Source organism: Macaca mulatta, chromosome 10, assembly GCF_049350105.2.
Source record: "Macaca mulatta isolate MMU2019108-1 chromosome 10, T2T-MMU8v2.0, whole genome shotgun sequence".
Lineage (NCBI taxonomy): Eukaryota > Metazoa > Chordata > Mammalia > Primates > Cercopithecidae > Macaca > Macaca mulatta.
Window position 1 is genome coordinate 21025723 of NC_133415.1, and position 14253 is coordinate 21039975.

Consider the following 14253-nt stretch of genomic DNA (forward strand, 5'->3'; position numbering starts at 1 on the left):
GGCCGAGGCAGGAAGATTTCTTGAGCTCAGGAGTTGGAGACTAGCCTGGGAAACATAATGAGACCCTGTCTCTACAATAAATAAATAAATTAGCCAGGCATGGTGGTGCACACCTATAGTCCCAGCTACTCTGGAGGCTGATGTGGGAGGATCACTGGAGTCCAGGAGGTTGAGAGCACGCCTCTGAATTCCAGCCTGAGTGATGGAGTGAGACCCTATCTCAAAAAAAAAAAAAAAAAAAAAAAAGAGGCCGGGCACGGTGGCTGATGCCTGTAGTCCCAGCACTTTTGGAGGCTGAGGCAGGTGGATCACGAGGTCCAGAGTTCAAGACCAGCCTGGACAATATGGTGAAACCCCGTCTCTACTAAAAGTACAAAAATTCACCGGGCCTGGTGGCGGGTGCCTGAAATCCCAGCTACTCGGGAGGCTGAGGCAGGGAACTGCTTGAACCCGGGAGGTGGAGGTTGCAGTGAGCTGAGATCGTGCCACTGCACTCCGGCCTGGGTGACAGAGTGAGACTCCGTCTCAAAAAAAAAGAAATCTAGGTTTTCCAAATTATATAAGTAATACAGTTTAGAAATTTGTAAAGTACAGAAATGTATAAGGAAGGGGGGAACATCCTGTCACCCAGTGAACTACAGTTAGCACTTACTATCCTTTTCAGAGACATATATTTTCAAAAAAGATGGGTTCATACCATACATATACCATTTTGTAACTACTTACATGATAATCATTTTCCCATTTCAGCAAAGTTCTAAATTCAGGTTGTTTGTATTATTTTTATTATTAGAAACAACTCAGTAGTGACGATCCTTATAGACAACCTTTGTATACATCCACAGTTTTTTCCATAGGATAAAATCCTAGAAATGGCAGAATTTTATCCCCCAAAGGAAAATGCACATTAGGACTTTTTTTTTTTTTTTTTTTTTTTGAGACAGGGTCTCACTCTGCCACCCAGGCTGGAGTGCAGTTGGCATGATCTTGGCTCACTGCAGCCTCAACCTCCAGGGCTCAAGCAATACTCCCACTTCAGCCTCCCAAGTAGCTGGGATTACAGGCATGCCACCACACCTGGCTACATGTTAGGACTTTTGATACCTTTTCCAGTGTAGTGCTCACGCAGATTGCAGAGTTTAACTCCACCAACTGCGTGTGAATGTGCCTGTTTTCCCATACTCTTGCCATGGTTGGACATTAATAATTTGAAATATTCTTGCCATTTTTATAATGTAAAATGATGTTTATTGTTATTTTACATTGGGTTATTAGGTTCTTTTATCACTTGTGAGTCTGGACTTTTTCTTTGTGTTAATTGGCTATTTTAATTTGTTGTTTATTGTCTTCTCGTGTCTTATGACCATTTTCTAGGAAAGTATTTTTTATGCTATTAATTTATAAATACTCTTTGCATATTAAGCACCTTGTCCTTTCCTGCTATGGAGGCTGACAACATGGGAGGATCACTTAAGCCCATATATATATATATATATATATATTTGTGTGTATATATATTTGAGATATATACATATATATATGAAATATATATATTTATTTCAGAGATAAGGTCTCTCTGTGTTGCCCAGGCTGGAGTGCAGTGGCATGATCATAGCTCACTCCAGCCTCAACCTCCTGGGCTCTAGAGATCCTCCTGCCTCAGCCTCCTGAGTAGCTGGCACTATAGATGCACAGTACCACACCTGGCAAATTTATTGTTATTTTTTGTAGAGTCATGTCTTACTATGTTACCCAGACTAGTCTCAAACTCTTAGCCTCAAGCAGTCCTCCTGCCTGGGCCTCCTGAAGTGCCGGAATTACAGGCGTGAGCCACCATGTCTGGGCATTCCCTGTCGTATTTGTGGCATTTGGGCCAGTTCATAATTTGCCTATTATCTGATTTTTGACTTAGTGTTATTTATTTATTTATTTATGAGATGGGATTTCTCTCTGTTGCCCAGGCTGGAGTACAGTGGCATGATCTCAGCTCATTGCAACCTCTGCCTCCCAGGCTCAAGCAATTCTCCCTCCTCACCCTCCCAAGTAGCTGGAACCACAGGAGTGCACCACCAGGCCCAGCCTACTGTTATGTTTTTATGCCAGACTGGGGGGCTTTTCCTTTGTTTTTTCCACCACTTCATGCTTACACAGTCCTTCTCTATCCGAGGGTACTGGGTGTCCACCTCTGCTTTCATCTATTTTGTTCCTGCAATGCCCATGTCCCTTTGTCTGTGGAACATCCTTGGTCATCTCAGAGCAGCTGTGGAGAACTGACACGAGTTTCGCCCTGCAGTTCTGAGGGTGCTGGAGCCCTGGGAGCTGAGGGCAGTATCGGACCAGAAGGCTGAGTTTAGTCTCTAAGGGAAAGTGAAGCCCAGGTCATAGCCTGCCTGACCTCAACCCCAGGCTCCAGGAGTTGCTGGTCCGAGTTTCTATGAATGTGGCCAATGGGTCAATACCTGGACAGAAGTGGGGGCAGGGCCTGCAGGGGCAGTAAGAGAGGGGCAGGCCTGGGGACAGGACCTAGTCAACACGCACATGTTGAGCCCCAGGGCAAGACCTAGGCCCACTCGGCTTCCCCCTTCCAGGACAGGACTGCTCTAGGCAGTAGAGTGGCAAAAGCGCGCCAGGCAGAGAGAGCAACTGGCCATAGGACAGATCTGGGCTCAGCCCCCTCTTCCCTCTGTTGAGTCTCCTGGAGTCCCTCTCTTGCTCCCACACAGACAACTGGAAGCAGGAGCTGACAAAATTCATCAGCCCCGACCAGCTGCCCATGGAGTTTGGAAGGACCATGACTGACCCCGATGGCAACTCCAAGTGCCTGACCAAGGTACAGGGTGCCCAGAGGATGGGGAAGGAGGGGAGAAGCTGTGATCTAGTGCCCACACACCCCCTTCACCCACAGATCAACTACGGGGGTGAGGTGCCCAAGAGCTACTACTTGTGCAATCAGGTGAGGCTGCAGTATGAGCACACAGTGTCCGTGGGCCGTGGCTCCTCCCTGCAGGTGGAGAACGAGATCCTGTTCCCAGGCTGTGTGCTCAGGCAGGGATCACAGCCACTCCACACCTGGGAACAGCTGGGAGGGGCCTGGAGCCCAGGCAGGGGGTCGCCAGTGGGGCTCTGTCCACTGCAGGTGGCAGTTCGCATCGGATGGCGGGGACATCGGCTTTGGGGTTTTCCTGAAGACCAAGATGGGGGAGCGGCAGAAGGCTAGGGAGATGACGGAGGTGCTGCCCAGCCAGCGCTACAATGCCCACCTGGTGCCCGAGGACGGGAGCATCACCTGCGTCAAGGCCAGCAGCTGTAAGGGTTGGCAGGGATGGCTTCACCTGGAGCTGGTGTGGGTCTGGTGTGGAGGGTGCTACAATGTGCATCCATGTCCTACCAGGTGAGGGCCCTTGGTTCTGGTGGGCACAGTGTGAGGCTGGCTCTGGGCTCTCAGCCGTGGCAATGGTTCCCTGGTCTGGGTACCCATGTTCCCTGTACCACCATGAAAGTCAGAGTCCCAGGTGGGGCATCTTGTCTGAATAGTGTCTGTCCCTCACTGCAGATGTCCTGAGGTTTGACAACACCTACAGCCTGGTTCATTGTAAACGCATCAGCTACACCGTGGAGGTACTGCTCCCAGACCAAACCGTCATGGAGAAGATGGAGAAATTCTAGGTGAACTTCATGGTCCCCACGCCCTCCTCTTTGATCTCTGAATCCACGATGAGTTCACAGCCTTCCCTGGCCAGACCCTGTTCAACCTCTCAGGAACAGGGATTCTACAACAGCGGGTCACAGCCTATGCATCACAGCTGGCCCACTCCTCAGGAATGGCTGGGGCAGTGTCCCAGTGGTGGCCCGACGGTCACAGCAAAACAACACAGACACTCCATCCCGACTATGACCTGCTGTGACCTCAAGCTCAGCAAAAACCCCAGGCTTTTTTCTATCAACCAATATCAAGAAATAAGTTACTCTTCTAAAATATAGTATTAGGCTGGGCATGGTGGTTCATGCCTATAATCCCAGCACTTTGGGAAGCCAAGGCAAGCAGATCATTTGAGGTCAGGAGTTCGAGACCAGCCTGGCCAACATGGTGAAACCCTCATCTCAACTAAAAATGCAAAGATTAGCCAGGTGTGATGGTGCATGCTTGTAATTCCAGCTACTTGGGAGGCTGAGGCAGGTGAGTCGCCTAAACTTGGGAGGAGGAGGTTGCAGTGACATTGGGCTCTCTTTCCTATTACAATGGTTATTACTGAATAGTTTGTCTTCATTGCCTTTAATTAGTGTTTGGCTTTATCTTTGACACTAGCAAATTGGACAGTGAGGATATAGGATGTATCTATCATTGTGGAAAATTCTGTATAACCTGATGATATCGGCCAGGCGTGGTGGCTCATGTCTATAATCCTAGCACTTTGGGAGGCTGAGGAGGGGGGATTGTTTGAGGCCAGGAGTTTGAGATCAACCTGAGCAATATAGCAAGACTCCTCCTCCCCCCACCAACTCTACAGAAAATGAAAAACAATTAGCCAGGCATGGTGGTGCATGCCGGTAGTCTTGGCTACTCAGGAGGCTGAGATGGGAGGATCACTTGAGCCCGGGAGTTTCAGGCTGCAGTGAGCTATTATTGCACCATTGTACTCCAGCCTGGGCAAGAAAAAACTCAAAAACATTATGACATCATCAAATCTTCCAAAGAGAGAGCCACCTGAGCCAAACTGATCCTTCATCTCCTACGAGATGATTCCTCCAAATAGTCCAACCAATGAGGATATATATATACACACATATATATACACATATGTGTCTATATAGACACACATATATAGAGAGAGCGAGAGAGAGAGAAGCAGAGTCTCACTCTGTCACTCAGGCTGGAGTGCAGTGGCACGATCTTGGCTCACTGCAACCTCTGCCTCCCGGGTTCGAGTGATTCTCCTGCCTCAGTCTCCTGAGTAGCTGGGATTACAGGTGCCTGCCACCACACCTGGCTAATTTTTTTTGTATTTTTAGTAGAGGCAGGGTTTCACCATGTTGGCCAGGCTGGTTTTGAACTCCTGACCTCAAGTGATCCGCCTTCCTCTGCCTCTGCCTCCCAAAGTGCTAGGATTACAGGCATGAGCCACTGCACCCAGCCAAGGCAAAATACTAAAGAAGCCAATCATACCAGTGACTCCTAACAACTGGATAGCATAAACAGCCATGTCAGAGGAGAGAAGGGGCATATCAGGCTGTAAACAAACAAATCCACCCGCATAAAATGTGTGAACTTGACAAGTCTGATTGAGGTAACAAAGTTTAACCATACCTAGTAAATTCAGCCTGATAACCATCAGCTCAGGTTTTAATCACCTTGGGAGAAGTCCCAGGTTTCATGCCCCCTGCAGTGTAGAGTTAATTGGTTAATAACTTGGAGTTGTAACACCAAGAAATGTCTAATGCCAATTTTATTGTTTCAGTTGGGCCTATTCAGATAACAATTCCAACAAAATAGTAAAATGCTAATTTTGAAACTCAAGGAAGATGTCAAAGGGTGCAGCTGTAACCCTACACTGGAACCATGTGACTACACTGTAGGAAGGTATAAAAGCAGAGCAGAAAGAATCAATCCACAGATTAATTGCAGGTGGGATGTTTAGGAACAGGTTTAAATATAAGTAGAGTACTAATTCTGGGGGCCACTGGATTTCTGCATTTGCTGTTTAAGGTGAGGTAGGAGGCGGGACTCCACTCCAGAGGCAGGGCTTGGACACTGGACCAAATTGAGGACAAGCTAAAACAGGGCTGGGGCGGAAGCAGCGTTCCATCAGACATGACCACCAGTGTGCCATGTCAGTTTACCATTGCCATGGCAACACCTGGGAGTGACCGCCCCTTTCCCTGGCAATGACTCCATGACCCGAAGGTTACTACCCCTCCCTAGAAATTTCTGCATAAACCACCCCTTGATCCGCATGTTATGAAAAGTGGATATAAATGTGACTGCAAAACTATCCTGGCCTGCTACTCCCTGCCTACAGGGTAGCCCCTCTGTGCAGGGGCAGTCACGGAGCCGTAACACTGCCTCTTCAATAAAGCTGTTTCTTCTCCCTCCAGCTTGCCCTGGAATTCCTTCCTGGGCAAAGTCAAGAACCCTCAAAGGCTAAGCCCCACTTTAGGGCTTGCCTGCCCTGCCTCCAAATTATTTGAAATGCTCAGAACCATCAGCAGTAATGTATTTGTAATTTACAGGTAGACTATAATGTCCGTAGACCAGGCACCAAGGAATACCCAGCCCTTGATACTCCCTGAGTGAGCTTGTTGACAGAGCTCTGGTGTGGAGCAAAGGTGAGGCGCTGACCTCTCCCTGTCCACTGCTTGCTCCTCCTCACACCCACCATGAAACTTTGCAAAAGCCTTCAGACCAGTTTCCCTGCTCTGAATGTCTGCTATTCCCAGGTCATTCTTCAGATCGGGCCCAGGGTCACCTTCCAGGCACAGGTGGAATCACATTTGTCTCTTCCTTTGAAATCTTCCATGGCTCCCCACCACTGAGAAAGGATGGCCCAAAGCCCCCAGCATGGCCTGAAGTTCCTTGGTGACCTCCCCTCGATGTTTTTAAGCATGCTGCCTTCGTCACGTTTCTCCTCTCTTTTACCTCCGTGAGTTTCTTTGGGTGGTCACCTCTACCCAGAATGTCCTCCCCCCATTTCTACCTTAGAGGCCCAGCCTAAATGCCATCTCCTTTAGGAGACATTCCAGGAGCCCCCAGTGCAGTGCTGTTGTTTAGACCTCTCCTGGAACACATTATCTTCAGGGAGCCAGGATAATGTGGTGGTTAAGGACAAGAGGCCTTTGATGTAGATGGATAAGGGTTCATATCCTGGCTCAGGCTGTTATCAGCCTCAGAAGCTCAGTCTCTGCATCTGTAAAGTAGGGCCATGGGTACCATGATGAGCATGGCAAATGTGGTGAGTTAAGAGGGTGAGTCAAACAGTCACCACAAGCAATGCCTAATGAAAATCACACTCTGAACAAGAGGACTAGGGTTCTGTTTGACCATTTAACCAGGAGGTCTGAGGATGTGAGGCAGCACTAACTAGGCAGTGTGCAGGGGAGATGAGGGACGAGCGTTCAAGTCAGAGGGAACAGCGTGTCCAATGGCTTTGTGGTAGGCGAAAGAACAAGGGGAGATTAAATGACCCCATATACTCCTGACTTGGTGTACTGTGTCTTGGGAAAGGCCAGGGACCTCCCGACTTTTTCTTTTTCTTTTTTGAGATGGCGTTTTGTTCTTGTAGCCCAGGCTGGAGTTCAATGGCGTGGTCTTAGCTCACTACAACCTCTGCCTCCCGGGTTCAAGTGATTCTCCTGCCTCAGCCTCCCAAGTAGCTGGGATTACAGGTGCCCACCACCATGTCCGGCTAATTTTTTGCATTTTTGATAGAGACGGAGTTTCGCCCTGTTGGCCAGGCTGGTCTCAAAATCCTGACCTCAGGTGATCCACCCACCTCAGTCTTCCAACGTGCTGGGATTACAGGCGTGAGCCACTATGCCCAGACATTTTTTTGAGACAGGGTCTTGCTCTGTTGCCCAGGCTGGAGTTCAGTGACCCAATCATAGCTCACTGCAGCCTCAAACTCCTGGGCTCAAGTGAGCCTCTCAACTCAAACCCCTAAGTAGCTGGGACTATAGGTGATTTCTACCCTCTTGGCTAATCTTTTTTTTTTTTCTTTTTGAGGAGACGCGGTCTCACTATGTTGCCCAGGCTAGAATCAAACTTCTGGCCTTAAGCAATCCTCCTGCTTTGGCTTCCTAAAGTGCTGGGATTATAGGCATGAGCCACTGCACCCACCTCCTCCTGGCTTTTGTAGGGAAAGAAAGAAGTCCAAGTGTGGCCCTAGGGCCCCTGAACCCTAATCCACCTTTTCCCCTGGTCCCAGGACTTTAGGGCAGCTGATTAGTTCCCATTCCCCATCCCTCTCTCTTCCAGGCCCTAGTGGCCATCTCCCTTCCTTGGGGAAGTAGGGAGGGCATGGCCACACCAGGCCCCTCCTTTCCCTGAGGTCACCCTGGGTTGGTGAGGGGAGCCGAGAAAACTCCTTCTGATTATAGAGCCTCATTTTCACCTGCCAGTCAGGCCCAGTTGAGAGGAGGCTGCCCTGCCCCAGGCACCTGTGTCAGGCAGCTTCCTCTCAGCCCTCTCGCCAGGTCACTCAAGCCAAGTCCTACATCGTTGGAGGAGCATCCAATGGGATCTGTCTGGTCAAGACATCCTCAGGAACAGGCTGATGCAGCTTTGATGTAGGGCAAAGGCCCATCTCACTTCCCACGATGCATGTCATTCACCCCAGGGAGGTCTCTTCAGTTGGCAGGCCACAGGGTTTAATGAGGGCTGTCAGCAGGGGACCTGTGGCCAATGAACAACGCCAGAAATGTTAGGAACACCTGGCAGGTGGGAGTGAGCGGCATCACAGTGCGTGGGCATTAAGATGTGGGATGCAGGTTGCATACCATGACAGCACCATCCTCACAGTCCAGTTTCTCAGCTCACGGGTCAGGAGGGACCGTGGGCATGCGCCACATTTCGGAAGACCGGAAGAGAAGGTCACACCACGGAAGAGAGGCATTGTCTGCCCCCTAAACCACTGGCACCCAGATGGTTAGAACTAAAGTTCTTCACGCCCAGCAATAGCTGAGATCTGAAGGAAGCACCTGTGTGCTGTAGGCTCAGGGGAGGATGTCTGCCCTGTATTGGAAAGAGGGGGACATGAGGGTGACCTAAAACCAGGGGAGCTCAGCCGGCAGAAGGACACGGCATAGTGACAAGCACCAGGGCTCTGGTCCTGGCTTTGCTGCTTGCTGGATATGAGACCTTAGGAGGCTCTTCGAGCTTCAGTTTCCCAGCCTGTAAAGGGGGACAGTGCAGTCAGGAGGATTAAAGGCACTAACCCTGTACTATCCTATATGGCAACCACTCATCCTATTAGTGCACTAGGACTACTGTAACACAGTGCCCCACACTGAGTGGCTTGAACAACAGAATTTTATTCTGTTGTTCTCACTGCAACCTCAGGTTCAAGTGATTCTCTTGCCTCAGCCTCCAGAGTAGCTGGGACTACAGGCGTGCGCCACCATGCCCGGCTAATTTTTCACCATGTTGGCCAAGATCGATCCCTTGACCTTGTGATCTGCCTATCTCGGCCCCCCCTGAAGTGCTGGGATTACAGGCCTGAGCCACCATGTCTGGCACTTAGAATGAGTTTTTACACAGCTCTAGAGTATTTAAAGTTATCTGTGTGGCTTGTATTATTTTTCCACTGGACAGCCCTGAGCTATAATAATATTTACAAACTCTTAGAGCCAACCTGGTAAGTAGAAAAGTACCTGTAAGTGCTAGTTAAATAAAAGCTTCTCTTGGGAGGTGATTTATTACCTCTGGTATTTCCAAATATGACTTTTCCCACTCCTCAGAAACTGGGAAAAGTTAGGACAAATTTATTTAAAACAGATTTTTTTTTTTTTTTTTTTTTTGAGACAAGGTCTCTTCTCTGTTGCCAAAGCCGGAGTTCAGTGGCATAAACATGGCTCACTTTAGCTTCGATGTCCCGGGCTCGGGCAATCTTCCTGCCTCAGCCTCTGGTGTAGCTGGGAGCACAGGTGCGTGCCACCACACCTGGCTAATTTTTTGATTTTCTGCAGAGATGGGGGTCTCACTTTGTTGCCCAGGCTGTTTTCCAACTCCTGGGCTCAAGCAATCCACCCACCTCAGCCTCCCAAAGTGTTGGGATTACAAGCATGAGCCACCAGGCCCAGCCCGAAATTTTTTTTCTTATCCAGTTTTTCTTTTACTGAGTAGTTTTTTTTTTATGTTTCAGAAGCATAAAGCATGCATTATGTGGTCCTATCTTTCCCAAATTGTTGTTATAAACCCTTCCATCAACTACATTGAGCACCATAGCTAACTTTAAAATTGTCTCCAATCTTTCTTTTTTTTTTTTTTTTTTTTGAGACAGAGTCTCGCTCTGTCGCCCAGGCTGGAGTGCAGTGGCACGATCTTGGCTTACTGCAAGCTCCGCCTCCCAGGTTCATGCCATTCTCCTGCTTCAGCCTCCCGAGTAGCTGGGACTACAGGCGCCCACCACTACACCCGGCTACTTTTTTTTTTTTTTTTTTGTATTTTTAGTAGAGATGGGGTTTCGCTGTGTTAGCCAGGATAGTCTCGATCTCCTGACCTTTTGATCCTCCCGCCTCAGTGTCCCAAAGTGCTGGGATTACAGGCTTGAGCCACCGTGCCCGGCCTCTTCCTGTTAACAATACACAAACAACTTTAAGCTTAAAATATTTTTTGTTAGGATTATCATTGGGCAAAGTGGGAAAATATTTAAGGATTCTGATGTGTAGGGTCAAGTGGTTTTCCAGAAAAGCTGAATTAGTTTACTTTCCTCCCATCAATTTATTAACGTCTCCATTTCACCAACTTCTAACTGACTTTATTATTTCTTTTTGAGACAGGGTCTCCCTCTCTCACTCAGATTGGAGTGCAGCGTCACAATCATAGCTCACTGCAGCCTCCACCTTCTGGGCGCAAGTGATCCTCCCTCCTCAGCCTCCTGAGTAGCTGGGACTACAGGAGAATGCCACCATGCCTGGCTAGTTTTTAAATTTTTTGGAGAGATGAGGTCCCACTATGTTGCCTGGACTGGCCTCGAACTTCTGGCTTCAAGAGATCCTCCCAAAGTACTGGGATCACAAGCGTTAGCCACTGTGCCTGGCCTATTATCCGAGTAGCTGGGACTACAGTCTCACCCCACCATACCCGGGTAAGTTTTTTCTTAAAAGGTATGTGTGTGTGTGTGTGTGTGTGTGTGTGTGTGTGTGTGTGTGTTGTTTGTTTCTGCTGATTTTTCAGAGAAAAAATGCATCTCATTACTTGAATACACATTTCTTTGATGTCTCTGGAGACTGGGCATTCATCCACTTGATAAATACACCCTGAGCATTTTCATTTCTAAGAATTGGTGCTTGGCTGGGCGCAGTGGCTCAAGCCTGTAATCCCAGTACTTTGGGAGACCGAGACGGGCGGATCACGAGGTCAGGAGATTGAGACCATCCTGGCTAACACGGTGAAACCCCGTCTCTACTAAACAATACAAAAAAACTAGCCGGGCGAGGTGGCGGGCGCCTATAGTCCCAGCTACTCGGGAGGCTGAGGCAGGAGAATGGCGTAAGCCCAGGAGGCGGAGCTTGCAGTGAGCCGAGATCTGGCCACTGCACTCCAGCCTGGGCGACAGAGCGAGACTCTGTCTCAAAAAAAAAAAAAAAAAAGAATTGGTGCTTTGAATCCTTTGCCCATTTATTTCTTAGTGCTTTCCTATTTTTCTTATAAACTTGAATTTTTGTACATTTTATTTTTCCCAAATTTCCATTGGCAAATACTGACAAATGTCTTTTTTTTTTTTTTTTTTTTTTTTTTTTTTTTTTGAGATGGAGTCTAGCTCTGTTGTCCAGGCTAGAGTTCTGTGGCGTGATCTTGGCTCACTGCAACCTCTGCCTCCCAGGTTCAAGTGATTCTCCTGTCTCAGCCTCCTGAGTAGCTAGGATTATAGGCACCTGCCACCATGTCCAGCTAAGTTTTGTATTTTTCGTCAAGACGGGGTTTCACTGTGTTGGCCAGGCTGGTCTCGAACTCCTGATCTTGTGATCCGCCCACCTCAGCCTCCCAAAGTGCTGGGATTACAAGCGTGAGCCACAGCACCCAACCCTGATAAATGTTTTAATTCTTTTTCTTGTTTAATAGGTTTTTGTGTTTTGTAGTCAAATCAATTCATTTTCCCTTTGTGATTCTGTCATTGCTTTTAAATACAGACCATGCCCTTCCAGAGATGTGGTGTCACTTTTACTTTCTTTTAGCATTTTTTATTATTTACTTTCTTTTCTTTTTCTAAAAACATATTTTAAATCTCTATAGGGCAAACAATGTTCAAATAAAATATAATACAAGTCACAAATATGATCCATATATGTAATTTTATTTTATTTATTATTATTATTTTTTGAGACCGAATCTCACTCTGTCACCCAGGCTGGAGTGCAGTGGCGTGATCTCATCTCACTGTAACCCCCGCCTCTGCCTCCTGGGTTCAAGTGATTCTCCTGTCTCAGTCTCCCGAGTAGCTAGGATTATATGCGCACACCATCATGCCTGGCAAATTTTTGTGTTTTTAGTAGAGACGGGGTTTTACTATGTTACCCAGGCTGGTCTCAAACTCCTAGGCTCAAGCAATCCGCCCGCCTCAGCCTCTCAAAGTGTTGGGATTACAGGTGTGAGCCACCATGCCCAGCCTATACATGTAATTTTAAATCTTTCCAGTGGCTACTTTTTCTTTTTTTTTTTAAAGACAGATTCTTGCTCTGTCACCCAGGCTGGAGCGCAGTGGCACAATCTCGGCTCACTGCAAGCTCCGCCATTCGGGTTCATGCCATTCTCCTCCCTCAGCCTCCTGAGTAGCTGGAACTACAGATGCCCGCCACCACACCCAGCTAATTTTTTTTGTATTCTTAGTAGAGACGGGGTTTCGCCATGTTCACCAGGATGGTCTCCATCTCCTGACCTCGTGATCTGCCCGCCTGGGCCTCCCAGAGTGCTGGGATTACAGGCGTGAGCCACCGCGCCCAGCCTTTTTTTTTTTTTTTTTTTTTTTTTTTTTTTTTTTTTTTTGAGATGGAGTTTTGCTTTGTTTCCCAGGCTGGAATGTGACCGCGGGATCTCAGATCACCGGAACCTCCGCCTCCCGGGTTCAAGCAATTCTCCTACCTCAGCCTACTGAGTAGCTGGGATTACAGACGTGCACCACCATTCCCAGGTAATCTTTGTAGTTTTAGTAGAGACAGGGTTTCGCCATGTTGGCCAGGCTGGTCTCGAACTCTTAACCTCAGGTGATCCACCCGCTTCGGCCTTCCAAAGTGCTGGAATTACAGACGTGAGCCACCGCGCCCAGCCCCAGTGGCTACATTTTTTTTAAAAGTAAAAAGGATAGGTAGGAGCACAGAGGATTTTTAGGGCAGTGAAATTATTCTGCATGATACCACAATGGTGGACACATGTCATTATACATTTGTCAAAACCCACAGAATATCCAACACCAAGGGCGAGTCCTAATGTAAACTAGGAACTTTGGGTGATATTTGCGTGTCAGTGTAGGCTCATCAATTTCAGCAAATGGATCTCTCTGGAACCAGAGGTTGTGTATGTATGGGCAGAGCAGATATGTGGGAACTCTGTACTTTCTGCCCAGTTTTGATGTGAACTTAAAACTGTCTTAAAAAATAACAATTTAGCTGGGCGCAGTGGCTCATGCCTGTAATCCCAGGACTTTAGGAGGCTGAGGCGGGAGGATCGCTTGAGCTCAGGAGTTTGAGACCAGCCTGGGCAGCATGGCAAAACCACGTTTTGTATTTTTCTACAAAAAAAAACCCCAAAAATTAGCTGGATGTGGTGACGCACACTTGCTGTCCCTGCTACTGCGGAGGCTGAGGTGGGAGCATTGCTTGAACCTTGGGGTGGAGGGCAGTGGAGGGTGCAGTGAGTGGAGATTTTGCCACTGCACTCTAGCCTGGGTGACAGTGAGACCCTGTCTTAAAAAAAGAAAAAAAAAATTATTAAAAATAATTCAAAATTATTAAAACATCAAAAGAAACAGGTGAAAGTAATTTTAATAACATATTTTATTGTCCCAATATATTCAAAAATATCATTTAATATATAATCATTTATATAAAATTAATTAGTGAGGCTAGGAGCAGTGGCACACACCTGTAATCCCAGCAATTTGGGAGGCTGAGGTAGATGGATGGCTTGAGCTCAGGAGTTTGAGACCAGCCTGGCTAACATGGCAAAAACCTATGTCTATAAAAAACAAAAACAAAAATTAGCAGGGTGTGGTGGGGTGAGACTGTAGTCCCAGCTACTCAGCAGGCTGAGGTGGGGGCATCACTTGAGCCCGTGAGATCAAGGCTGCAGTGAGCCATGATTGCATCACTGCACTCCAACCTGGGTGACGGAGTGAGATGCTGTCTCAATACACAAATAAATAAAATTAGTTAATTAAACATTTTACTTTTTCTGGTACTAAGCCATCAAAATTTGGTTTGTATTTTACAATTGCAGCATGTCTCCATGCTTGCTATGACAAGCCACGTTGTCACGGCTCAAAAGCTTCTGTGGCTCATGGCCACTGGGTTCGTCCTCTCAGGACTAGAGCTTGGTTTGACTCT

General features: G+C 47.7%; 1 protein-coding gene across 1 annotated transcript in view; it reads left to right on the forward strand.

Moving 5' to 3' along the window:
• SEC14L6 (SEC14 like lipid binding 6) overlaps positions 1-4025 on the forward strand; it is a 29681-nt gene extending 25656 nt beyond the window's left edge. The window contains 4 exon segments of the mRNA XM_015150022.3: positions 2724-2830; positions 2906-3045; positions 3137-3306; positions 3554-4025. Of these exon segments, the coding sequence (XP_015005508.3) occupies positions 2724-2830; positions 2906-3045; positions 3137-3306; positions 3554-3666 (530 nt within the window). The 3' untranslated portion in view covers positions 3667-4025.
• Positions 4026-14253: the final 10228 nt, after the last annotated feature.